At 43.4% G+C, this 27,685-nt stretch overlaps 1 protein-coding gene across 4 annotated transcripts in view; it reads left to right on the top strand.

Annotated features, from left to right (window-relative positions):
* Positions 1–27,149, top strand: part of LOC122527025 (protein pygopus-like) — a 154,283-nt gene extending 127,134 nt beyond the window's left edge. For all 4 annotated transcript variants that reach the window (XM_043650808.1, XM_043650807.1, XM_043650806.1 and 1 more), the window contains 2 exons: positions 17,270–17,809; positions 26,678–27,149. In XM_043650808.1, the coding sequence (XP_043506743.1) occupies positions 17,441–17,809; positions 26,678–26,890 (582 nt within the window). In that variant the 5' untranslated portion in view covers positions 17,270–17,440 and the 3' untranslated portion in view covers positions 26,891–27,149. The remainder of the gene's footprint in view (positions 1–17,269; positions 17,810–26,677) is intronic.
* The last annotated feature ends 536 nt before the right edge of the window (positions 27,150–27,685 follow it).

Raw genomic sequence — 27,685 nt, 5'->3', positions numbered from 1 at the left:
TTTCAAGCATTTTAACCGCGGAATTATCGAGTCTGCAACTTTCGAGTCCCTGCAGTTAGTTGTGTTTCACGAACGTTGTTCTGCTGTTTGACGGATGAAATCTCGATGTTTGGCGCGAAGCCTCGAGATTATAATGCTGTCTCGTACTCGTTCGAGACTATTGGCAATAATTTCGCCGTGAAACGGCCTCGACAAGAAACCTGCGATACGGCGTCCTCTCTAGATTGTACCGGGTTTGAATTTGCCAACCCCAATTGGATCAATTCTGGGGACGCGTAACGTCGCTTTACGACTATCGTAAAGCCGCTTCCAAAAATGTCGCCTCCGCCCGCCTATCGATTTCCTCGAGCCGATTTGCTCCGCTAACCACCGTCGGAAACACTTACAATTAGGAAAGTGAAATACGACGGGGGTAAACTTAACCTTCGTTCGATGTATTCGCTCCAAACGATCCAATATCGATCAAACTTTATAAAGAGGGGCGTTCGCGGATTTACCGGGCAGTATTTCTCTCTGGAAAACAAAGTGAAGGAGAGTGAAGAAAAATGTAGTATTGTTTTCTGCGAGCAACGCGCATGCTGACGCGCGAAATTTCTCGTGCCGTGCCTAGCGCTATTTTTTTTAGAAATGAAGCTAACCTTCGAACTGCCAAATATTCGGGTCCACGCAAAATATTGTTGTCCCGCATTAACCGTAAATAAACGAAAAATCATAGATTCGTCAATTATTTTCTACAATATAACACAAATAACGAGTAAATAAATGACAAATATGATAAATTATTTACACAATAATTATAATTATAATATAATCTCTTCTAAGTGAAACATAATACCCACAATTGCGATGTGAGACTTAGATCGGTAACTTTTTGGTGTAGTCAGCAGTTTAAGGAAATGTTGCATACTTCTTTTTATATCGTGTGAAAGTGTGTACGATGACGAATGATCACGACGGTTAAATCAGCATAATTCTGCGGAAAAAATGAAACACCGCGTGAACAGAAAAAGAGTGTGCCAAGTTAATTGATCCGGCAACCCTTGAACGCGATCGCGCAGATTGTCGAGGGCAACGGTAAGTCGAAGCACGCTAGCTACCTACGTGGAAGGAGAAGGAAAGAAAGGGGGAAAAAGAGCATCCGGACAAATTGATCTAACGTTCCGTTCGAACGCACAGTACCGCAACTCGCATACAATCGGCGGCGAACAGCTTTTCTTCGACCCCTTCGCCGCGTACAATAAATTTATGCTTCCATTCACTACTGCTACTTATCCTCCCCCCTTTCTCTCTCTCTCTCTCTCTCTCTCTCTTTCCGAATCTCTCCCTTTTACGTCTCTGTATCGCGTACACGCGCGCAAACACGCGTCACAATAAGTCCGCGGACCGTTTAATAGAATAATTAAGGGCCCTCGTGCAGCAGCTGATGCCTGGATCGTGCGTTTCCGCGCGCGCTCGCTCGCTAGCTAGCTCGATCCTCCGGACCGAGGGGCATTGTTGATTCAGGGGTGCGTGCCTTTCGCGAACAATGGGGGCCACGGGGGAATTAAACATCGATCCGAATTCTGCGCGGGATTAACGCACGACAAAAATCGCAATCCAACTGCAAGGATTCGTCTCGAGGACGTTTCTCTGGCATGCAAACGCGGCCGTACTTTAATTTTTCTCGAGGACGAGTCGAAACTGTCGAATTGAAAAATTCGAGCGAGCTTCGAAAGTTCGACGAGAACCTTTACCGATTTGCAAACGTGGAAAAGCGCTGGGGAGAATTCGATACACGGTTGTTCCAGGGCAAATTGGGATCTCTGGGAGATGTAATTTATAAAATTCGCCGGAATGCAACGTCGAGCAGATAACACGCCCTTTGAACGTTTAGACTTTCGGGACGAAGGATTCCGCCGACGCGCGACGATCCGAATAGTCAAGCTGCGAAACGTTCTCATCAGGGTGGGCACCGATCCAAAAGTCCGAGTTGAAAAGTTTCGCATGGTAAATATGAGGAATCAGGGACACGTTCGTTTGCATCCTGACCTACTGGGTCCGCGATAATACAATTTAAATACACCTGGTGTATTGGCCAGGTGTCGGTAAATTTATCTATACTATAATAAATTCTTATTGATATAAAATACGTTTCATCCTCCCCCGTTTGTAGAATTCTACTTGTACCAGGCGCGACTCACTTAACTCACAAATAAAATATATTACTTCTTGCTGGAAATATATATATACTACTTCCTCGACCAACCAAAGCTCGTGTCGCTTCCCCTAGAAGAAAAGAAAAAAAAAAAGAAAAAGAAGAAGAAGAGAAAGAAAAACGAGAGCTTCGTGGACAAAGTTGGGACGAGTGACCCACTCGCGGTAATACGGTTTAAATACGGCGCGTGAAGGCGTTGATATCGCGGCGGCGGTAAGGTGTAAAACCGCAGGATTCCAATGGAAACAGTTATTTGCGGTCACGAAGTGCTCTGTGACGTATTCCGGCTCGCGCTTGCTCGCTCGCTCGCTCGCTCGCTCGCCCGCTCGCTAGCTGACTGCCGCGCGTGCAAACTTACTGTACGTGTCACCTATACCCACGTAACCTTCGTGCACGTGCATTTATATGTGTACGCGAGAGCACACGTAGAAACGGGCGTTCTGAAACTGTGCAGCAGAGGCAGGCCACGTACACACATGTATACGTGGAAACGTACACACACACACACACACACACACACAACACACAGACACACATGTACGTGAAGAAGCGTATCCAGGCACCGCGTAACCGATGGTAGGTGTACACACCTTCCTTCCGTCCTTCCTTTCCCAGGAAGTGGAGTCAAGTGGACCCACCGCCACCGCCGGAAACTCCACTAATGACTAAACTTGCTAATTTCGACCAATTAGGCTCCTACCGCCCCCTTTGCCTCCCGTTTCGCCATCCTCGCCACGTCGCTTTCATCGTCTCTCTCTCTCTCTCTCTCTATTTCTCATTCCCCCCCTCCCCCCTCTCTCTCTGCGTGGCCCGGCCAACTTGCAGCCTGTCTAATGCGCGCCGCATTTACCTTGACCGATAGACGCTCGCTCCTAATTTCGCGGTACATTGCGCAGTGCGGACTGGCTGCGGATTAAATATTTTCTTATTAAACACCGCGGCCAAAGGCCTTTGTACGTACGTTCTGTCGCGTGCTCCCCCGATCCCGCGACGGGTTTACCACTAGAGTTGCCAGTGCACTAACGAGGACACGATCGAACGGATAGACATTCGGAGGAAGATCGGGTGACTGCGCCCGGTGTAACTACGAACGATCGATTGATACCCGAGGATATCTTTCAAGGGTAAATTGTTTCGTTTAACCGTCGGCCCTTGGAAACGAGAGTAATTCGTCGAATTGAAATCACGCGTGGACATTTCACTTTTAACACTATTACCTATACCAGCATACCTATCGTGACTCTTTGCCCTAGACGAACGTTTTCTTGTATCATCTACGAGCAATTTGTATTTTTAGGAAGCGTCGCGTCAAATGAAATCACTTGGAAATAATCGTTCAAATGGTATTTAACAGAGCAAGTATAATGATACATGTTTTCAAACTCTAGAAAAATAATTTTTTAAACTTTTGTAAGAAGCAATAAAAAGTGCAGTTTATGTGAATTGTTGAGTGTCAGTTGACTCAAGACTGTCTTCAGAAATTTCTTCCTTTGAAATTCTTTTCTTCCTCTTACGTCGTTGTGTAGCTTTCATTTTAGGCGCCTGTTCAGATATTATGCTATTATACATCGTCATCATACAGCACCAAATATATACGTCCGTTGTAATTATCAGCAAATTATGAAAAGAGCAAGTTCGAGCTGTTAACTAGATTTAGGGACAGTCAAGTGCAAAGGATTGTGAAATGAAGATCATATTTTTACGAAAGGAGCACAGGTAGTTGTCAGTCTAATATAGGAAAATGACTTTCAGATGGGAAAAAAAAGAAAAATTATGTTTTGTACATGCAGAATTTTAAATCTCAAATTTTTAAACCGATCGATCGACCGTGATACGTTTAGTTCCAACGTACGTATAATCGGTATTCTATCCGGAGCTCCGATGAAGTAAATTAATTATTGCGAACGTTTCAAACTCGGACCCGCAGGCTTTACCTTGTTCTCAGCATTCTGTCGTGACATAAATTAACCGAGATGTCCATTAAGACATTTACAATCTCGTCGTAAGTCTCGCCTCATTTTAAAAATTATCACATCTCGTTTTAATTAACGTAGACGTGAAATTTCATCTCGGTAAAAAAAAAAAAAAAAAAAAAGAATCATCGCGTCTCGTACTGAGAATTGATAATTAACCTACATCTCCGCAAACTTTGCAGTACATTGTAGCCGGCGTTATTATATTGTTGCAGGAAAATTTCTTTCAAGCCTGGCAAAGGGTTGAGGCAAGCCCGTCCAAGGGGAAGCCTATCGCGTTACAAAGGAACGGAGAAATCCTTTCAAACAGCTTAAACCAACCTATTACTTTAACATTCATTTCCTCATTTATGCGTCTCTCGAGGCTGAAACCTTTCTCAAAAAGAAAGCGAAGAGAGAGAGAGAGAGAGAGAGAGAGAGAAACGAAGGAAAGGAGAAGGAAAGGCAGGCGTGCACGTAATCACAGGAAGATTGCCGAAAAGTACCTTCCTCGCTCGGTCTCTCTTTCTCTCACTCTCTCTCCCTACTTCGCCAGATTATTCGGCAATTGAACGCGCGGCCGTTTAAGTAGTCGAGGGATATTGAGTGTTGTGGTCGGTTTGAAGTTCGCATGGCGCGGAGTAACAAGCTGCCACCGTTGGATATTTATAGGGGCCGCCAAGGGTCGAAGCCTGTATCCTCGGGTACGCGCGCGAACGCCGGAGAGAGAGAGAGAGAGAGAGAGCTCTCGCAGCTGTGCCAAGCGCAAATAACAGTTTTACACTTTATCCTTAACGCGCCTCAGCGCGCCTCCTTCGGCGAATTCGCGATCGTCTCCTCTTCTCTCGCCCTCTTCCCCCTTTTCCCTCCGTCGAAGTCTTCTCTAGACGCGGCCGATGCGTCGAAAGGTCAATTCTCTTCGATCGCCCAAAGATAAACGAATCCTGATTGATTCACGTAGAAATTCACGCGTTCACGTTTTAATTGTTGCGAAGCAAGTACCGCGCCAAGATCTCGTTTGAGGGGAATATCGTTGAAGGAAGAGAAACGGCAAAATCTCTCGGTGATTTGTGACCGTCTCGTTCGCTCAACCTTCTTTCCCCCTGGTCAAGGGTTAAGTGATAATCTTGACAGACGGTTCTTCGAAGATGCTTGCCGAAAATCTCCGAATGTTAAATGTTAAAGCACGGAGAAAGAAAGAAAGAGAGAGAGAGTGGAAAAAATGGTAGGGGAGCATGGTTAAGGGAGTGCGGATGGTTGGAGGTCGCGAGTGACCGTATTATAAGGGGCCAGTATGGGGAAGAGAGCGAGAGAGACTGGGAGAGCGGGAACACGGTGGACTGGCAAGGGCGTTAATGCGCCGGAGATTTATGTCGTAACGGGCAGGATGAAATTCCATCGCGGTAGGTACGCGTACATAAGTGGCGTTGGTACCGGCTGATGCCAGCGGAGGCGCGAGAATTATGGTGGCCCGTACTGATATCCACCATAAACCCCGCCTCGTGTCCCCATCGACCGGCTGGGCATACTTAATTAAATACGTATTAAGGGGCTGAGTGTGTTCCAATGTACGCCCGTATCGTAGGATAATATATGTTCACCTGTGAACGCGCGACACCGTCCAACCAACGACACACACACCACGAATTGCTTTCGAATGGTCACCTTTTTTTCCACGGTGCTGTTGCTGCGTGCTTCTACATCTTTGGACGTAGCCGGAATATTTCTCTTCATCTTTTCAATCTCGCTCCTCGCCGATTATATTCTTGTTGTTACCCGGTTGCATTTAGCTCGAGGTGGAATATCGAGCTGGAGTCTGAACTTAGATTGCCTGTAGATACATTGTCGGACGTTGAGTTACGTCGGTGAATTTTAGAATTTTCTTACAATTTCGTGGAATTTTATTTACCAGACCGCGGAGCGTATTTTTGAAGATTCGATTAAAGGAATCACGATTGAAGATTTGTTTTACATATTTCTTCATATTGCGTGTATTCCCTAAAGATCCGCCGTCTGTTTATTGGAAATAAAGACGTAAAGGTACAACGTAAAAGTAATAACCAAATACACTGAACAAATGAATTAATAAACGGAACTCCGGGAGTCGTTGATTTTTAGAGGACGCAAGTGAGGGAAGAAGTTTCGCAGCGCTTTGTTCACTCGCGCAACAAAATATTCGGTACGTAAACACGCTGCGAGAGAATGTCCATAACGATGGCAAAGTGTCGGCTCTTCCTGGTGGAGGCCGCGGCCAGCCGTTTCGCAAGGTGAATACACCAACGGGCTAACGTCCAGAGGCATTCCTGAGCAACTGGCCAACGACAATAAAATAAAACATTGCAATAGCGCCTTTGCTCGGGACCGTTCTCACCCGCGCGAGAAGATTTGCTTTCAGCAATAAACGTTTCTCCGGGCCTCCTTTCGCGGAACGGCTACCGGCCGCCATTTTAGAGTATAATCTTCGCCGCGATTTGTCTTCTCCCCGAGAGAGAAAACGTGCAGATTTACGTCCTTCACGCGCGATCTATTGCTAAACACTGTAGGATAAAGTCTGTAGTGAAGAAGAACAACAAGGCGAGAAGCAATATACAGTTGAAGATCGTTTGGCACTTTCTTTATTCTCTTTGGTTCTACTTTAGTTTCGCTCTAGGAATAGGAATTCGTACGAACGCTGTTTAATTGTATAGCAGGCTGCATACGTCGGAAGTTTAATGGACGTATCTACTTAAAAAGCGGACAACCATTGTGCATGTTTCGTGTTCGTTGTCGAAAATTTGATCAATTTAGAATTTTCTAGAGCAGCTTTGCAGACTTGCGACGTTGCACTTCTAGAGATTTGAATAATCAGTTTTGTACAATGTACGAATAAGTTGAAACAGTGTTCCTTATTATATCGTAAGAGTTTCTCTGTTACTTATATTCTAATTTTTTATACAGGGTTGCCATTGAAGGGTTCGAAAAAGTCATAACTTGTTCATTTTCAAAATGGATGTTGCTTTTTACACATAATACTGAAAAATATCCATAGAAACAATAAAAAATTAAAAAACACATGTTTGTGAAGATTACTTTTGTTTTATATCATTCAGTCTTTCAGTGATCACCTTATACTTAAGTACTGCACCTCCAGCGTCAAGCACTCAATGTATAGTTTCAATATTATCAAAGTATAATTAGTATCCAACCTTATAATGTTCGTACAATCCAAAAAAAAAGAGTTCCTCAGTATTGTTACAAGATGCTGAATAATATACCATAAAAAAAGAGGGGAGAGTTTTACAAATATATTTTACATACTTGGAAGAATTGCAAAAATTCCTGATAAATTAATACCACGATGGAAACAACCATTTCATCCACGAGCCGCAAGCGAACGAAAGAACGGAAAGAGTGGGGGAGAAACGACGGGGAGAACCGAAAATGTGTTCACCTCGTGACCGTAGCAGAGGCAAACAAAAGGAGGCGGCGGTGAGGCACCGTGGCCCGGCCAAAGAGAAATCGGTCGGAAGAACGGATATAATGATAACTTGGAACCAGGTATAATGAGCATCGAGGGACAGCGCTCGAAGACATTGAAAATAATCTAATTATTAGCGAGGGAGGGGGAGGGGGACGATTATAGTAATTAGATGCAGCGTCCGTGGGCCGGGGCGAACTCGGGGCTCCCCCGTTTTGCCGCGCACGGCCCACCTATTACAGGTATACTCTGCCTATGAGAGCGGTCAAATGAAAAGGTGTACACTCCTACGGACCTTTTTCTTTCGTTCTTTTTTTTTTTTTTTTCTTTTCTTTTCTTTTTTTCGAGGAACCGTATGCCCTCGGGACAGCCTGTGCGCGCACGCGGACAAACGCGTGGAACGAAAAGACCAACAACGAAACGGAGAATGCCCGAAAAGTGGTAGAGAGAAAGGGAGAAAGAGAGGGGTCCACGTTCCCGGTATGCAATTATGTAGGAATCCTGACGGCGGAAGAAAGCTTCCCCCCTTGGCTATGCATTGAATGCAACAACTTTAAAATGATCGTGTGCCTCGCGGTGGACGCGTTGTTTCGACCGCGAAACAACGTTCGCTTTGTGGCTCCGCGGACACATTTTCTTGCGATCGGCTGATTTAGATCCCTCCTTCGGGGAAATGAGACACCGTCCGTGCGTATTTTTTTCGATTTTTCTTTACCATTTAAATGACACTGCAATGCTTTAGGAATTGTGTAAAATATAGCCTGTTTATTTGTTGTTGAGCATAACTATCGACAACCGATACAACTTTGTGAAAAAATATCACGCAACTATCTCGACCTGAGCTCATTTTGAATCTCTATTTTGTCAATCGTGAGTTCTTTTCTTTTTAAAGATGATTTTACATCGTGTAGAGAGTGGGAAACTGAGGATACCTTTTTTCCTCGAAAATTGTCAAAATTCAAACGTAAAGACATTACGGTGTTGAAGATTGAAATTTTTCTCTTCACAACGACCCTTTAAAATCTATTGTATAATTTCTTTCCACCACTTTATCGAACTTTCTTAGAGTTAAATTATTGTAGGTAGAAAAATTCAAGAAATCGTAACATCTAACCCTGTTTGAAGTTTCATAAAATAATGAAAAAGAAAAAAAGAATCGTACATCGATTTTTAAAGAGGAAACTTCAATCTTTAGAAAAAAAAAGAGATGAAAAAATTATATAATGTTTTTATACACGTTCTCAACTGCTACATTATGCAAAGTCATCTTCGCGGGGGAAAAAAAATTAATTCGCAATTGTCAAAGAACAAGTTTCACGCTTTGAAAATTCCGACCGAAGTGGATAGTTTTTTCACCAAGTTCGTATTGCTGACAATTTTTCATTGTCATTTGTACGCTCACGCTCTGCCCTGGAAGATGACAAATAACCATAAATAACGAGACCACCGAATATCAGCTTGAAATCATCTCTCAATTGTCATTCTCTCTATCAGTCGATTCCATCACCTCGTCGGAACTGTCTTTTCTCGCTCTGTTTCATCCGAGGCTGGACGCGAGCTCGGAGACGTTCGCATTTTTCCAAGGATCTAATGGAGGCATAATAATGGCACACGGATCGACTTGGGCTGCCGATCGACCACTCACCCCCGCGGCTCCGTGCTCCTCTCGAGTAGCAAGGATTCTTTTCGTCGTCCACTACAAGCATCGGAACGGCGTCGTTATTGTATGGAACGAGGCGTCCTCGTTATCGTCGCTTATCGCTAATAAGATCGCTGGACCGCTCGTTATCGTCGTCGTCGCACTCGCCCTGTCCTCATTTTCGTACGATTGCGATCGTTAATTATCCCTATCGCAGCTGATCGTCCTCTCCCTTCTCTTGTTCCTGCTCTCTGCTCCTCCATCTCTTCTCTCTCTCTCTCTCTCATACACACTGCCCCCTTCCCCACCGAGGTACGTTCGAAACGTTCGCGTTCGTCCTTCTCTCATCCACCTCTCTCTCTCTCTCTCTTTCTCTCCCTCTCTCCCTCTCTCTCTCTCTCTCATTGATGTCGCCGTTGTTGTCGTCGTTCTCCTCGTCATTATCATTCCGGTAATTACCGGTGTATTCCCTCGTTATCATCTTGTTATCGCTGGGCCGTCGTGTTTCCGCGGCTGATCGAATTTCGAGGGCTCGCCGGGTCAGAGGTCGTAAACAGACCTCGGATCCTGCGTCTCGCGATTTTCGTCAAATTCCCGTTCTTTGACGAAGGACGAATCTTCCTTCTCCTTCTTTTTCTTCTTGGAGGAACCAGAAGTATCGCTGCTCAGTGTGGCGGGAAATGTACCTTCGTTTCGAACTCGAACCACGTAACTTTTGACTCTATAATTGCAATATATTGAAACTCCAACAAGGGGTTCCAATTTGTTTGAAACTAATATTAGATTAATATTAAAATGACGAAAATGGACAGGTACCTAGATACGTGTAATATCATATTTGTATATTTTTAGTATTTTTAGTAATTGCAGAAAAGATTAATAGATAAGTATGATCGTCTCGAACAAAGGCGAAGATTGATCTTTTAACCTCTTGCGCTGGAATCACGTGCCACGTGCATATCGAGAATTTTTTATTCCAAATTGCAACATTTTCTCAATTTTAAGTATATTTAAATGTAACCCAGGCAAAACGAATGATAAGTTTGTTACTTCTTAATAATTTCTATCCAGTGATATCATATCGACGAGTTACCAAAAGAAAAAGAAGGCGACGAATTATCGTATACGGTTCGGTCACTCGTTATGGTCCGCGTAACCAGTTGCCAGCGCAGGGGGTCTCTTTTACTCTACCGTATGAGAATTTTGTATCGGATGGTAATGATTTCAGGGAGATATAATCGACAAGTCTTTACAACCGTTTTTTCCACGGCTAATGATCGTCGATCAATGAAATTTAATCGTAGGCTCGCGAGGCCTAGAATTTGGATTAATTGCGTGATACAACGGGTGTCGATTAGACTGATATATTAACAAAAGAAAGAAAGAAAGAAAAATCGCTCGTGTTTTCATGCATCATCTCAAGAAGCTAGGGGAAGAGTGGAAAGAAAGGAGCAACGATAGCCTGGAAACGTAGCCTGGTCTCGCAGGGCCTCAATTAGCTGAAAATATTTCGCTGGGACGGGAAACGATGTACGCCCTAACGTTTAGAGATGTGGCTTCGATCGGCCAGAATTCGACTAATACGCACTTGGACTTGGAGTTTAAGTATAGAGGCAGCACGATCCCATCGAGTCCAAATGAACATGTTGCTGTCGGCGGCTGCTGTGTAATTTCAGTGGCGCGTAGGCTACGTGATTATTTGGGAGAAACGTAGAATCTGTTCGTCACATTTTTCCCCCTTCCCGAGAATGAGAAAAAGACCGGCAACGGGGTGAGTTTCGATCGGTTTCCCGTCGAAGTATAGCGGAGAATGGAACGTCGAGTCGTTGCGCCGTTTTGCGAAACTCTTTAACAGTCGCTGACAATGAAACTGCGCACGACGATGCGTAAGTCACGTCTAAATATAAGACCAGGAATCGGATTCATTGAGACATTTTGAAAGACGGTGTACAATTTCTAAAAATAATGTCGTCGAACGCGTGGTGAACAGGCATAGACCGGCCTGTAAATCTTTGTAACCTCGATTAAGAATTCCATATTATGTCCAATACGGTTGGCATAAATTATCCATACACGCGGACAGATAATTCATAATTCAAACGAGGAAAAGGGAGGACGAAAATTTTTTTACCAGTTGGGAATAAATTTGATTATTAATTCAAGGTTCGTTCGAGACTCGATTTGAAAAATCTAGATCGCAATGTCGCACTTGCTTTGCTTGCGATTTACTTGCAATTAGTTATGTATAATAATATAAAGAACGTTTGGTTGCTGCGTTCAGATTCAACGCAGGTTGCTTCCTTGGCCCAGGCTGGCCATAAAGACTTTGAAGCGCGGCTGGCTTCGCATTGACCTTCGTTAACTGGAACGTAAGTCACCGTCTCGCCTTTATCCGGCCGAATAATCGTAGAACGTAATGAACAAACCTCGCAACTAATTGGAACAGATTGAACGTACGATCGTATTGTCTGTGCGAGCGCGTTTCTTCGCAATTAATAGCGCCGTCACGTTGCAACAATCTGCGTAACCATTGCATCAGTCCCGTATCTCAATCGTTCTTTGTCTCTTCGTTCCTTTCTCTTTCTTTTTTTTCCTCTCTCTCTCTCTCTTTTCTTTTCTTCCTTCGATCAATTGTATTTAATACCTTTCCAATTATTTCGCAACAAAGGTTCGCGCGATTGAAATTGTCCGATACTTTTCAAAATATTTGCGTTCCCAGCAGGATAAAGTTAATTACATTGTCAAGGGTATTTTGTCTCCTTTCATCCGAGAATTAACTTACGATTACACTTATGTATCTACGTATAATCCTAATCGAAAGGATGGTCGAAAGAGAATTCTGTAATACAGTTCTTCACATTTTTACTAACCATATTTTAATTTAATTAATATTGTTTGTACCACTTCAAAAGCAAAAATCTCATGATTTTATGTCTCGCATTTTTTATACTGTTCAATATTTTCTATTCTATTTAATAACGTTACACAATGTATAAGCACGAAAGAAAATTCAGACATATCTACATATCGTCGTCTAAGCGCGATTCTGAATTTCGATTTTATCCGTCGATAATTGCATTGTCCAGATGAACCGATAAACCGAACAGGTAATTAATAATTAACGGTTAACAATTAACAGTGAAATTAGCGCGTAACTCATGTATCGCGAGATTTAATTGGACAAGAAGGAGGGTGGAGGGAGGTTTTAACGGTGGAAGAAACGGAAGAGGAGGGGTGCATGTGACGAACGAAGAGGAAGAGACAGATAAAGAAGCTGGCAGGTGGCGGCGCAACGGGACGCACGATTTCTTCGATGTCTTGCGCTGAATTTAATTTCCTTGCTAGTACACATTGGCTGGTAAATATTGCGGGCCCCGGGAGATCTTCAAACGTCGGTATAATTAAATCCGGCAAAAATGCTTCGTTCGATCGTGTCGCCGCCTTCGACTTTCTCGCTCTTTCTCGTATTGTTTCTTCTTCTCTCTTTTTGTTCATCTTGCGTTCGTTCCGCATTGCTCTCTAATTAGGCGCGGAAAGTTTCTGTTTCGTGAAGAACCGGTAACGATCGGCCGATTTCATAATTCACCAATAAAAATTGGTGCCTGAAAACGAGATTTAACCATACTAGTTGTAAATGGAACACCTTATAGATTGTGTCATCGGCTACTTTTGATTTTTAAATTTTGAAAGATTTTTATTAATATCTCGAAAATTAATAAGAACCCCTTCTCCATTTTCTCGAAATGTCTTGTCGATCCGTCACCAGAAACTTTCGGAATTATAGCCAAAATCAGGCCTAATTTATCTGGCCTGCTTGTATCTTCGAGACTATAATCAAAATTGGGCCTAATTTCCACTCTAGCAACAATATGCTTACATGTCTACTTTCATATCTTACTCCAGTTACGTTTTTATCCTTTTCTCGACGCCGACGGTGATTTCAATTAACGCAAAAATACTGGCGACCGAGGAATGGAGATTGAAATAGAATTCGTAAGCTACGCATCGTGAAACGAAACCAAGCAACCTCGATCGATTGCGTGTTTTCAACAAGAAAGCTGAAGAAGTTGCGATCGAGCAGTGTCAGTGATAAAATTTCGTTTGATTCTCGTTACGCTCAACCTTGGCTACTGCTGATTCTTCGCTGGCTTGTCAGAGAAGGGACTCGGGAGCGTGTCAGGTAGTTCGTTTGAAATGGAACTCGCAATTATCCCCTCTCGAGGCTTCGAGTACAAACGGTCCAAGATACGGATCGATTCCGCCTCGTTTCCAAGTAGCTTTTTTTTTTTCTAATTAACGGTGCGGTATTTGTAACAGGAGTCACGATAGACTGTAATTAACGCAAGGGATCGGTATAATTCCAATCAGCCAGTCACTCCTCGACTTATTTCCCGCGCTGCCATTGCAATACGCTGATGTTCTATTCAATATTCCATCTTGCGATCGCGTATGGCAAAGAAGGAGCATGATTGCACGACATGGTTGCTGTTTTCCTTTTTGCGAAATCGAAACCAGCCTCGCGGACAACTTTGTACGTTTTCATTTACGAGCCTCGCGATCGAACATCGCTGCTCGCCACTCGTCACTCTCCTTGCCGAAAAATCGGAGAATCGAATGGACGAAACGTAGCGCGATCGGCATAGTGGCCGCCGGCAAGGTTAAACGAGCCAACGTGAAAATAAATCGTCGAAGGGTAAATTGGATATTCCACGGAGAAGCGTGGACACACTGTGGATATACCTGGGAGCAGCACGGCTCCGAGTTGGCCGGGCGCGCAGTTTCCTGCCGAAAACGGTCAGGAATCGGGCACCGTTATGTCCTTAATGCGAGGGACCCGGCGAAATAGGACGACGTGGCACGACCCGTGGAGAGAAGAAAAGGCACTCGTTACGCGGGCCCGGTTACAAAAAGACAGAGAACGGTTTCGTATAGGTCGGCGATCGTGTCCCGAAGCGACACCCGCTGAGCTACCAGGAAGGACGATTATTGTTAATTAAGGAGGGCGTGTCGGGCAGGTCACACGCCGGTTTCACGGCCCTTAACGAAGGGACAGGTCAGCTCGTTTTATGAATCCTAATACCACCACCGTGTCTCCGCCGCCTCCACCAAAATTTCACCAAAGCATTTGCATTTCATCGCCAGACGATTCCCATCCACCCTGCCCTCCCTCTTATTCTTCGACTCGTCGCCTCTTAATGTAATTAGTCCTCCTATTCACCGGCCGCGTCGGATAATCCGACGTTAACGAGGCTGTTTGATAACCAATCGAACGGCCATTGTTCGGCCGAACGTTTTTCTCGGATTAACGAGGCTCCGTGGAAAGCGTGAGCCTTCCTTCCAGGAGAGGAGAAAACTCGTTTGCCGAGAGACGTGAGTCGTGCAGGATGATTTAGACACGAAGCTGCGTCTAGATAAAGATAGACAAACCTCTCTAGAGAGAGAGAATTGCTCTTACTTTGTAAATTGTCTTTGTACATTTTATCGTTTTTGTTATAAATTTATTGAGGATTACGGGACTCAAAATGGATATATAAACGTCGAATGAATTCGGACACACGTTGCTCGTTGCTATTCTTCATTTACTAGAGAGAAAAGCGCAGCAGAGTCTCTCTATTATAACAGAGAACATAGGTGTCGCTCTAATACAAAAGACGTTGGAGATTAGAACTCTCCGACAGTTTTCAATATTTTAAAATCCAACAACCGGGACACGATACAATTTTCTAACCTTTGACTTAAATTCTGATTATTTCGCATACTCTTCGCTCGGACCTCGTTAAATGAAAATTTATCTAGTTCGTGTGAATGTTCCACACGCTCTCTTCCCCGATTTCCTTCCACCGGAGCCGCGTTAGATCTCTCTCGGGGATGGTGAAACTGTTGGAAGATGAATCGCTCGCTTTCGGAGGAACGCCTATATTACGTGTTGACTGGTGACTGGAAGGTGTTGACGACGACAATTTAACGAGATTAAATCGCGCGAAGGGCGAGGAAAACGAGAAGATCCGATTGGATGCCGGAAAAGATCATGAAGGGGAGGGGGTGTAATTAGAGCGGGCTTTGTTCGTCGCCGCAGCGGACGCTTCGTTTCCGGTGACTGTGCTCCCCATTGAGCAACTTCCCGATCGAAATTATCTTTCCTATCGATTTCCCTGACTCCCTGTTTTCCCCTGGACCCTGCTCGAATTATAGCCCGGAAAATTAGATCTTTGACGTTGTCACGCCTACATCAGCCGCGAGAAATCTAGCCGCGCCACGGGAAACGGAAACGTAAATTCGCCGCAGGTTACACCCAGCTCGACGTTTCCTTTCTGCCGATTAACGACGCTTCTCAATCACGGTGTGTCGTAAAAAAAAAAAAAAAAAATCTAACTAAGAAAAAGCTAGAGATAAAAAGTCTGACTAGAACCAGAAGAAATTGGAGTATGTAAAAAGAGTCTAGCTTAGATCGTTTGTCAATCGATCTGATATGTCAGTCGAGAAACACTGCCGTGTGTAAATTAGAAACATTGAAATCACTCACAGTCGTCCGATACGTAATTACACCGCGCGAGCCCGATCGGCAAATAAACCTTGGGCGCTGATCCTCGTAAAATGTTTATTACGCCAATCGTCTGGGCATCCGTTGGCTGTCTGTAGTTACAACGACGACGATCGAGTACGTCTTTATCGCACGGTCCTTCTGCGAGGGCGAGGAGGACGAGGGCTTACTGCAGAGGTAGGGATGAGAAAAAGCGTCAAAGGAATGAGAAGCAGAACGAGGGAACAGAACGGTCGGCGAACAAGGCCACGTTTGCCACCCTTCGCCCTTCCAGGTTGCTGCTGCCCCACTCCCATCTGCAGCGACCGTGATGCTTTACTACCGTTGCATCCGGATTGAATTTAAATATTCCTTCGACGGGCGAACTCTTTCGCGAATTACCCTGTCGTAAAAGGTCCCTCATCCCCTCTTTCTCGTTCTTCTTCCATCTTCTCCTCCTTCCTCTTCCTCTCTGCGTTTCCCCCTCGCGAACCACCCGGCGTTTGGATCGTTTTGCTACGAACTGCTGTTTCATTGGAATCGCGAGCGAAGATCCGGAAGGGGCATAGAGGAAGAAGACATTATGAAATCGTTGCGCGTCGTCTTAAGAGGCCAATAAAATTGCATGGAACTCCGGCCGCCGGTGAAATTAATATCAGACGGCGCGCGGTTCCATCGCGGTCGAATGTAATGCCATCGTGGTCGCATTTACGACCAGTTCGGCAACTGTCGACTGGCCTAAATATTGTGTGTTTTCGAGATTTTTCGCCAGCTCGCGATCCCCCACCCTTGTGAAATAAGTTTCGAAGGCTGCTCGAACTTCCTCGCGAACGATTCGCCGATCGATTCTGTTGATCGATACTGTTGACTTGCCGCGGCAATTAGACTTTCATCGTTCGCAGGACGTTTCGAGAATTCCGATCATTTTTTTTTTTTTTTTTTTTTTTTCTGTTGCAGCAGATAAGAATTTGCATACCTCTACTCTCGATGTCAGATACGTAAAGTTTTTAAAATAGTAGTTTAGTGTGATTCGCAGATCTCGTGATGAATTGAATCGTCTATAAGTAGCCGGTACGTAATTATTCTTAACGTACCATCTCGTACGATCTCCATTTGTAATTGTAATTCGCAACGTCTATGAATATGCAGTCTGTCTAATTTGTTTCCTAACGTTTATATAATTTCTGTTACATTCGTAATAGACGTACATACATCGGTAAATAGAATAGATAAATAAAAGCACTCGACGTTGCCACGCAATTGACGGCTGACGTCACTTTGTACAAATCTTACGCAAAGGATTTCATGTACCTTCTAACATTTAACACTCGTCAAACACAGTTGTTCCACCAATTATCCCAATCTTTACAACATGTTTTTGCCCTTGGGCCTCTATCTGCAACTGCAGTCCGTGTTAACCGTCAACGCCACCACACCGGCCCGTCGACCATAAATAGGAAACAATCCCGTAAAACAACCCTCGTAACGTTGTTCTTTCTGGTTTCAGGTATCGGCAGAGAGCCGGAAGAAGCGAGCCGGTTCGAAAAGAGCCGCTCCCCAGTAAGCTTCCACGTTAGGTTAGGCCACGAGCTTTTGTTTTTCGTCGTGGGAAGCTGTTGGTGGGCTCGTCGGGCCCACCCTCTCATTGGTCAAGCTGGCGAGCGCTCTAACCGCTGGTATGAACCCCCACCATCCGGGCCACTCGGCAGCCTACCCGCATCATCCCTCGCTCTCCAGCAGTCCGCATCATTCCGGGCCTCATCACGGCTACAGTACCGGCGGCGGAGGCGGTGGAGGCGGCGGTGGCGGCACCACAACCACCCCGGACCTGCCTAGTCCCCATTCGCCGCCCCATGGGCCAGCAATCGACCCGGCTACCCCGTACGGCTCCCTCCAGCCTGGACAGGGCATGGGTAGCAACGGGCATCATCACAGCGGTGCTGGAATGATGACCGATCATCCACATCACCCTGGACACCCACACCCTCACTTACCGGGACATCCTGCTTATCCACCGGTCAATCACAACAACAATTGTACGCTTAAGGTAAGCTGCTTGACAGCTCGGTGGAGAGAGTCTAAGTGCGATACTGATAGACTCGGAGGTGGATTTATCACTTGGAAATACTGTCACTGTCACGAGTTTGTTGACACGGCGAGACTGTACATTCCTGAATACGCGTTTCTGTGATGTTTCTTCCTTTACCGAGGTTAATTTTAACCGTAGCCTGTAACTGAAACTAGAGACTCGACTCTGGTATAATATATGTATAGGGTGACTCATGTACGGTGTCCCAATGTTTTCAAATAATTTTTTACTCTTTCGCCAAACGGTAAAAATTGCTTTGTAGATCATTTCTCATTTTCCGTTCTCTCGAGTCAATTATTTTCGTCGTAGCGTTATTGTAGTTAACGTTTTTATTATTCTCACTCGTTGCCGTTTCCCTCCACACGTCCGTCACGGAATCAAAACGGCGAAAGGAATTAAATTAAATTAAATCTCTCGTTAACGAGGTTCGAACGTTTTCCGGCCAACTTCTTTCCATCAAGAGGGAAAAGGAATCGGTATCGCGAAACGGTTCTCCTAGTACGATTAAAATGCACTTTCTACGCTGGCTGGTCGCGCGAGGATGGTCACGAGAAAATGTTTTCAACCGGAAGCAGCTGGAACATGTACGCGACTCATTGTTCGTGTAATAACCAGTGTCGACCGTTCATTACGTAAAAATCCATTCCCTCCTCACCGTCTAATTTCCTCCAAACAATAATACCTGTTCCTAATCGCGAGAAACACCAATCGCAGGCGACGAATCGTCCTGGGAATCGTTCAAACAATCGACACGTCTCTGTTCGAATAACGATAAAGTTCGTAGTTCTTCTAAAGCTGAAATTTCGCAAGTTTGCAATGACTTCTCTATCGTTTCGCTAAGTCCAGTGAAACCTAAGTCGAAGTAACCAAGTCATTCAATGCAACTGAACCTCCATCCTTCGACTCGTGTCAACAGATCAACGTCCGAAAACGACTTCTCACCCCAGTTGAAAATCAGCGTAGTATACAGGTGAGACGAGCCATAGTTCGATACCAACGAATCTCGGTGGAGAGCGACGAAGAAGAGAGAAAGAGAAAGAGAAAGAGAGAGAGAGAGAAAAAGAGAATCGTGGCAGCAGGATCGCAGGCTAAAATTCAGAAGGCATTACCGATCTACGTGACCCTCACTTAGCTCGCCATTGACAAACGTAACAATATAGGCATTTACCATGGAGAAATATAATTGAATAGGGGCGGAGGGGACCCAGAGGAGACCAGGCTGCCCCTTTCCATCGAACACCGCCCCCTCCTCTCTCCGCGCAGCATGTTTCACTCGGTAATACTTGCCACGGTCTCTGTCCCACGTTCCCCTACCACGATATCTTTGTCCTCGTTCGACCTGGCCGGAGCTATGGATGGGTCCCGTCCCCTTTCAACGTTAGTTAGGTCCTTTCTAGGCTCACCTTTTTATTCTCCCCACCAGCAGGCCCACTCCTGCTGTGGCTGGCTGGGGTACCTGAACCCGGGGGCCTCTCGCCAGGCATTCAGAGGCCCAAAGCAGCCGCGGACCAGTCAGTTCGCTGCTGACTTCGGTCGGGATCGGTTCGCCTTTTTCTTCTCGCTCTGTGCATTCTGTCTCTCTGCGAACGTTTCGTCGTCGTCGTCGTCGTCGTCGTCGTCGTTTCTCTCGACGTTTTCTGACCGCTTTCTACGTTGCGTTGCCACGATCATTGTTACTACCAGGCAGAAAGAAGTTTTCGGATCCGGTCGCCATCTCGTATCGCGAACTAGGACCACGGGATGCGAGGCACGACGCTTTGCAGCGGATCGAGAGAAGCCTGTTGTCGGTTGCCGACGGCAACGCAACTTCGTCGCGACGCGTAGATTCCAAGAACGTGCTCCTCTCGGAGGTCCCGTATACACGCGTATATATAGTATATCGTGTCTCTCGGATGGTTCTTCCTGGTGATTCGGAGGAAGGTGATACGTCGGACAGGATCTACGTTTCGCGTGCAAAGTGAATCGAAACGAATGATATCGTCGTCGTTGCTGGTGTGAATACGCGAGCAGCGTTGGAGGAGCGGGTCGTTTCCGAGCAGTGTGTGTGTTGGAGGGAGCCGAGTTTGGTGATCATGGAGGTGCACGCGCATCACTACAGCGCCATCGCATCGCGGATGAACCAGATGAAGTGTTTCACCGGAGATAAAATTGTAAGAGTCAATTGTTCGTTTGATTTCGTAATTTGGCTAATCTGTTTGCGGCGTTTCGGTTGCGACAAACCGTGGCAATATCCGTGCAACCAACTGCCCGGATGGATGCTGTGGTTTGCCTATTTCATCCTGAATTATTCTTCTTCTCAGTGTCTTCTTCGTTAAGCGGCGAATCTGTACCACTCTGTTACGCAACTGTTTACGTTGCACAAGTCGAATATGAATAATTAACGGGGGATCAATGAAGCGTCGAAAAAAAATCGTTCAACGTCCGCTGACTCGTATCGAACCGGTTCTCGGTTGTGAATTCCGAGGCTAGACGGCCGAATTTCATCAGGATCTGGCCGGTGGACGGCTCGACGGTGATTCTAGTTGGAGCAAATTGCTCGAACGACTCCGGGCAGTTCCGATTGCCTTGATTTGTCCCGATGCTCGGGCTGTTTCCGATCACAGTCTCGCGTTAATGGTATCGTCGTGAATCGAACGTTCTCCCACTTAAATATGCATATTCATCGATCCCTCCATCCCTCCCCCCTCTCTCGCTCTCTCTTCCTCTCTCTCTATCCATTCAACGAAAGACAATATACCGTGCTTTTTTGCCCGTGTCGCGAAGATGGTTCTCATTAGGGAAACCGTGGGGGACTAATTAAATTTTTCCAACAAGCTAACGATTGCGCAACGCGGAGAGCGTTTCTCCTGTGTTTGTTTAAAATGACGCTGCTTACGTTTACTCTGATTTTCTCTCTCTCTCTCTCTCTCTCTCTCTCTCTCTCTCTCTCTCTCTCTCTCTCTCTCTCTCTCTCTCTCTCTCTCTCTCTCTCTTTCTCTTTCTCTTCCCTTCTCCACCGTTCTTCGAATTCCTTCCCTGGCGATTTGTTTCGACTCGTTGCATCAACACCGTAAGAACAATCGAATTCACGCTGATCAACGTGATCGTACCGTGTCCCCCTTGTTGCACGTCGTGATTCACCTCCTACGCGCAATCACGCGAGTTTCATTCGATTATAGTAACTGGACTCGATCGTAATTGCGTGGTAATTGCGAAAGAAGTGTCGTTAGGTCGGACAAAAAGCGGGAAGGAAAACGGTTTTCCCCGTGGGTCGGACACGAGTATCGAGTTTACCGCGTGACGCTAATTCCTTCGATAAATTACCGGCGCTGCTGCACGCGTCGCTTTCTAAGGACACGCTTCTTGTTTCTTTTTTCTTTTTTCAACGTTTCCCCGAACGGGCCACCTTGAACTCCCCTCCCCCATCTCTCTCTCTCTCTCTCTCGCTTATCCTGTCTATCTAGCACTCTTTTTTTTTCACTCTCAACTTGGCGTTATATTTTCTTTTCTTCTTTCTTTTTTGCGGACTCGCGTGGAAACAAACGTCGCCGTGGTCGCGATATTCCGCGAGATCCAAGTCAAACGATAAGCCACACGATCGTTGTAAGCAAATTACGACATCGCGATATTGCAAGAAGCTTTCCAAGGGGATCAGAGTTTGCGCGCGGCGCTGGTATGCTCGATTTTGAATTTGTCGTGTCGCGGTGATCTTTCGGGCCCTCTCGTTCGTTCGCGCGTTCCTCAAGTCTCCAGGCTTGTTCCGCCAGATTATCATAGAAATCGTTCCAGTAAATCAAGCAACGCTTGGACTTGGAACCAGTTGCGCTCGCTATGTTTTTCGAGGCTTCCACGCCGTTCGTCGCGCGAGTAATAACGCTGGCACTCGCTCGGAAGCAGTTTCGTTTCGCCGAACAGGTTGCCATTGAACGGTTTTATGGAGACATTTTCTCGTTTGATCGATTCATTCGTTCGTCGCCTGGTGAAATTATTTATGACAAATTTGTTCCGAGCACACTCGTTTTTTTTCTATTCGGACGCATTTTGATCGGTCACACTTCCGGTATAATCTGCGAGGGGGGATTTCCAATGCGGAGTTGGAAAATTTATTCGAGTCGTTGTAGAGATTTTTGTCACGTAATTTTTATCAAATTTCAAACAATATTTTGATATACACATTTATTTCTTTCATTTTCTTGTTGTTTAGTAATTATATCGTAGTTGTTGCTAAACATTTTTAACATATACTATACATATGTCCCCAATGTCATTTTTTGATATTGTACAAAATTTTATTCTATCTAAGAGTTAATACAGTTTTAATCTGTAATGTACTTTAACAATAAGCACACTAAATATCAATATATTTAACTAAAATATAGTTTATTTAATAATGAGATAAATTATTGTCACTGGATGGCAATGTTTATTAAATTTGAAGAAAACGACATTACTTATGGATACTTCTAACTCTATACATAATATATTTATACATAATATTTGTGATTATCAATTGTTTAAAATTCCTCTTTCATAAAGTCAATTTTCGTTAATATTCTAAATTCTTTCCCATCCATTTGGTTGATATAACAGAGCCACTCATAGCAGCATAATCCTCTGATTATTTTAAACACATCTCTAATTTTATCTGCAATATCTTTCATTGCCTCTTTGTTTCAAATTATATTATAATGAACGTCTTCAATATCTATGCACAATATTTATGTTTATCGATTGTTTAAAATTCCTCCTTTACGAGTCAATCTATAAATCTTCTTTATTCCCATTCACAGTAGCAATCCCTTATTTATTTTAGATGTATCTCTAATTTTATATACCTACTTACTCTTTTATTGTTTTGTTTTATTACTGTAGTCGTCAGTGAACATCTTTAATATTCATGTATAGTATTTATATTTAATGATCGTTTAAAATTCATCTATCACTAGTCAATCTATAAATCTTCCTCAGACTTCTTTATTTCCATTCATTTGATTGATATAACAGAACCACTCACAACAGCAACGCTTTAATTATTTTATTTAATTTTGTCTGCATACTCCATACTCACCTCTTTCATTCAATCTTGTTATTTTAAATTATATTGCCGTTCTGTATCTCCGTACAATATTTATATGTTCATTGATCGTTTAAAATTCGTTTCACAAATCAATCTATAAATCTTTATTTCCATTCATTTCGATCGATGTGAACAGAACACACTCTATAATAGTGTCCTCTGTTTATTCTAAATATATCTTCAATTTTATCTGCAACACGTCAACGATATTTAACGCGCGTTCTCAAATTAACCAGTCATCCATTTATCCAGCCAGGCGTTCAACACGGTGGAACTTCAGTGCCTACGATCACGCTCGCCTCGAATTCCGCGAGTTTCAATTTTAATTTGAAGGAAAAATACGCCGCGTTAACGTGTCGTGTCATTTAGACGCCGAATTGATTTCCCTCGAGTCGAACAGTGAATCGAAGAAAAGGCTTGAAGTGGCCGGTCTTTAGCGTGGCTCGCTCGGATCCGTTTAGAGTTTATTATGCGGCTGACAGAAATTAATGACGTTCATGACCGGCAAGAAAAGGTACGGGCCGCTTGAATTCGAGCTTATTGAAACGACACTCCGCCGCTTGCCAGCAAATTGGAAGCGTCTAAATGTGCAAGTTCCCAGAAAACTATAATACTCCTTGGACCCGTTTGTACGTACGTACGTATGTATGTATGTATGTATGTATATGCATATGTACTCTCGTGCTTTCTTTTTTTTTTCTCCTTCTTTTCAATTTCCTGTAATAAAAGATTCGCTTTGAAGATAACCTATCCCCTTAATTGTTCCGCGCGTTAGTCACGCTTCACGTGAATTTTTACTTTGAGACAGATTACGATCGCACCGCGGTGCCTCGAATTTATCCACCACAGGATCCACGCGAACGGACGCTCGATCAAACGAAGGAAAATTTCCAAGGCTACTCTCTCTGGTCAAAGTGTCGCACCGAGAATTTTTTTCTTTTTTTCTTTTCTTTTTTTTTTTTTTTTGAGATATATCTGTCACGAACGCCTCGAGCGTGTTATGTTTCTACATTCTGAAAGTCCATTAGCATTGAAATGGGACGCGATCGTCATGATCGTATTGGTAAAGTTTGAGACAAATCGGAGAATGTACATAGAAGTTACGTTACGAGCAAGTATAGAGACTGTAAATATTAATAAATATTCAGTAGGGCAATTTTCACCACTTATTAAATGTTCAAAGTTCACAATTGTTCGTGCTTATATATTAATCACACATAAACGCATTTCCCAGTCGATTTGAAACAAAAAAACGTCACTAATAACGAAATTTGAAATTCTGACTCACGCGTCGTGAAACGTGTTTCTAACCTGGCTTTTGTAAACCAAACAGGTATACGATTGTTTCTACAGACAGCTGAATGTTTCAAATTGAACGAAAGAAACGAAAAAAAAAAAATACGAAAAGGACACGACTTGCAAAAGTAATTTTTTTAGACATTTTAAAGCAGCGTGGTAGATAAAATTTAGATAATTTAATTAAGAAGTACACGCGATATCTTCTTCAAATCTTTGTGTAGACTTCGACTCGGGTAGGTTTCGCTACATAGAGAACAGCGACAATTCTCAGGTTGGTTTATCGGGATAGCCGTATATTTTAATAATCAGCGACGTCGGCCACGATTATTCACGCTTACCGGCGTTTATATAATCGAAACGACTAAGTGTTCGCCGAGATTGCTCGTTTGACGCATCACGATGATTTATCGTCAGTTAATGACTTTCGATTTCGTATTAATTATAGCAATGCCTTTCTCTCTCTCTCTCTCTCTCTCTCTGTTCTTCTCTGTCTCTCTCCTCGCCTCATCACCGGTTTCTGTTAATAGAAGCATTGTGGGTCGTCGCGAACTCGCGCGTTGCAACGTGTTATTACGCTCGACATTTTCGTTACGTAATCGGCCAATGGACACACCGATAAAACAGCCAAAGTCTTGGCCGATTAAAACAAGAAATACACCATCGGCCGTTTAATCGGCCTGCGTAATTACGTAATTCGCGTAATTACGATCACGTGTAATTGCGTTTGCGTTAATGGGGTGCACGCTCGGTTACGAAACGGTGGAAAAGTCGCTGCAACTAACAATGCAATGATTTATCGTCCTCCAAATGTGTACTCCTCTCCTCCTTTTTTTTTCTTCTTTTTCTTTCGTTTTCTTTCTTTCGCTTTCGTAATTCCACGGAAACGACGAAGAAAATTTGTACGGCGGAGTGATACTGCAGGTGATTTCTATACCGGGGAAAGGCAGGCTTTATTGAAGAACCAATTTGTGGTAAATTAACTTTTACGACTTCTTCGCCCATTAACATTATGAAATATGATGATACTTTATAATTCAGTTACTGCCTCGCGCAGACCATTATGTCTTACAGATATTTTGCGATAGACCGAAGATACGAAATGATACGAAAGCTCAAAGGTATATACATACATACATACATATATATATATATATATATATATATATAAAAGAAACTGGTTTTATTATACATTCCTTGCGCGCTGTTACTACCTTTGTGGTTAGCAATACGCTGTCTTTCTTAATCAAAATGTCTCGTCTGCCATTTCGTAACCGGAGCTATATCATTTTCTTTGCGTGTTTCGTCGTTTAATTAAACATATTTAATTATTATTTCACAGCAGTCCGCATTAATAGAACTTTACTTCGAACGCTGGATAGGGCATTGCATTTTAATTAAGGAAGCCGGCACAGTGTTTTCGTATTTATTTCGTCGAGTCGGCAAATGTGTCTCTATGCTTCTTATTCTACTTTCTGCACCGCGTGTAATAAACCCCACACTATGTCGGAAAATTTCGAAAAATTTCCAGCAGCAGGTGGGCGGGCATGCAGATCCCACGTTCGTTTAATTAGCAGACTATCAATCGGAAATTGTTCCATGTATTTTCACACCTATGTATCCGTGAAAGTAGCATTCGCCGCTTTGTTTGGACAAATCAATTTCCACTTCGCGCCCGTTGGTTGGGCGAAGTTTGCAGCTCTCGGCCCCGCAAGAAGTTGAAGTCACCGAGTAACTTTGTTCCTTCCTAATTGCGTGAGCCAATTATTATTCGAGAACTTGCCCGGGGAAACACTATTTCGAAATCCAGCAACATTATTTACTCTGTCGCGGAAAATTCTTTAGAAAATTCTACTGGGTTGTCGCCAGAGCAAGTTCAGGCTAAATTCCTTGATACATTTCCAGCCTTTGTTCGTCATACGAATAATTTTATAAATATTGGAATTAAACTCTGCAGATCATCGTTATTTATAATTTTTTTTAGGAAATTATGTTTCTTCTGATCTATATCATTTTTGTATATAATCTAAATATATTGGGTATATTTTATATAAACATGTACATGTAAATATTTTTTATAATACATTAATTTTTTTAACATAAATACTTCGCACAAATGGAAGATTTACCTCGTTGAGACAAAGTTCTAAGTATTGTAAAAAAGAAATTTATTGAAATTTGATAATCGCTCAGATGTATCTTTACCGATTTGGCTAGCTTCAAGCTTTAAATTAGTCATTTGACAAACATTGTCTAATAACCTATTTTTATATTTTAACTAAACTTCTATGAAACTTCGAATTAATCAAAAAATTCCACGATTTGTACGTCAAATTCACAGAACGTAGACTGTCCTCTTTTGGTGAATTGTAAATCTTTTATTTTTCAAAGGGAGACTTTCGATTGTTGACAATAAATAATGAATTACGCAAATGACGAACGGTGAAGAACAGGTCTCTGGTTTTCTGTTGCAGCAAGAAGGTGGCCCAAGTGGACCAACGGGGATCCAGCAGTGTGCCGGTTGCGGCGGTCAAATAGTCGAAAGATGGCTGTTGCTGGCGATGGATCGGTATTGGCACAACGGTTGCCTCAAGTGCTCGTACTGTGGCGCGGCACTGGCGGAAATCGGCCACTCGTGCTACACCAGGAGCGGCATGATCCTCTGCAAAAGCGACTACAGAAGGTAAGGGTGTACTCACGTTTCTCTTGAAAGTAGCCCGGCCTTCCATTCACCTACCTAATGCCACGAGTATCGTTGCGAATTTGTGAAACCAACTACGAAATCCGTGTAGCGATCGCGAGATTCCAATGACTGGCGTCGTGAATCGAAAATATCAACAATTGCCTCCTTTCAGCCGAAAACTCGTCATTAGGAAGTAATTAGGTATTAGATTTCGACCTTTGAAAAATATTAGGAACACATATTTTTCATTCTTTGTCGATAGACTACGTTTGTTCAAATTTTCACAATTACTTTTAAAAATGTTTACTTTAAATACTATATAAAATAAACTATATCTACTATATATTTTAATGTATGAAGTAATATATTGCATATGAAGTAAATATATATATACTATAATATATATAAAGTAAATATATATACTATATATACTATAATATACTATATAAAGTATACTATACATATACTATATATACTATAATATATATAAAGTAAATATATATACTATATACTGTTTATGTTACTTAAAAATTTTTGAAAATATTAACGTGAATTAATCTGTTTCGCTAATGTTTTTCGACTTTCCCATTTCTGCATAAACATCCTTAATTAACTGACTCGATCGGAACTCTTTCGACTCGTTGATCGAACACACGAGCCAAACTTTAAAAACCTGTACGATCGCGAGATTCGTTCCAATCTCCGCGGGAATACGTTTATCCAAGTACAAATTACGTTTTACGTACGGCGTGGTAACATAATCAATTGTTGGAAACGCTGGCGTTACTTAGGGGGATGA

This window comes from Frieseomelitta varia, unplaced genomic scaffold, assembly GCF_011392965.1.
Source record: "Frieseomelitta varia isolate USP_RPSP 00005682 unplaced genomic scaffold, Fvar_1.2 scaffold_207, whole genome shotgun sequence".
NCBI classification, from domain to species: Eukaryota; Metazoa; Arthropoda; class Insecta; order Hymenoptera; family Apidae; genus Frieseomelitta; species Frieseomelitta varia.
This window is presented reverse-complemented; position numbering and strand designations above follow the sequence as displayed.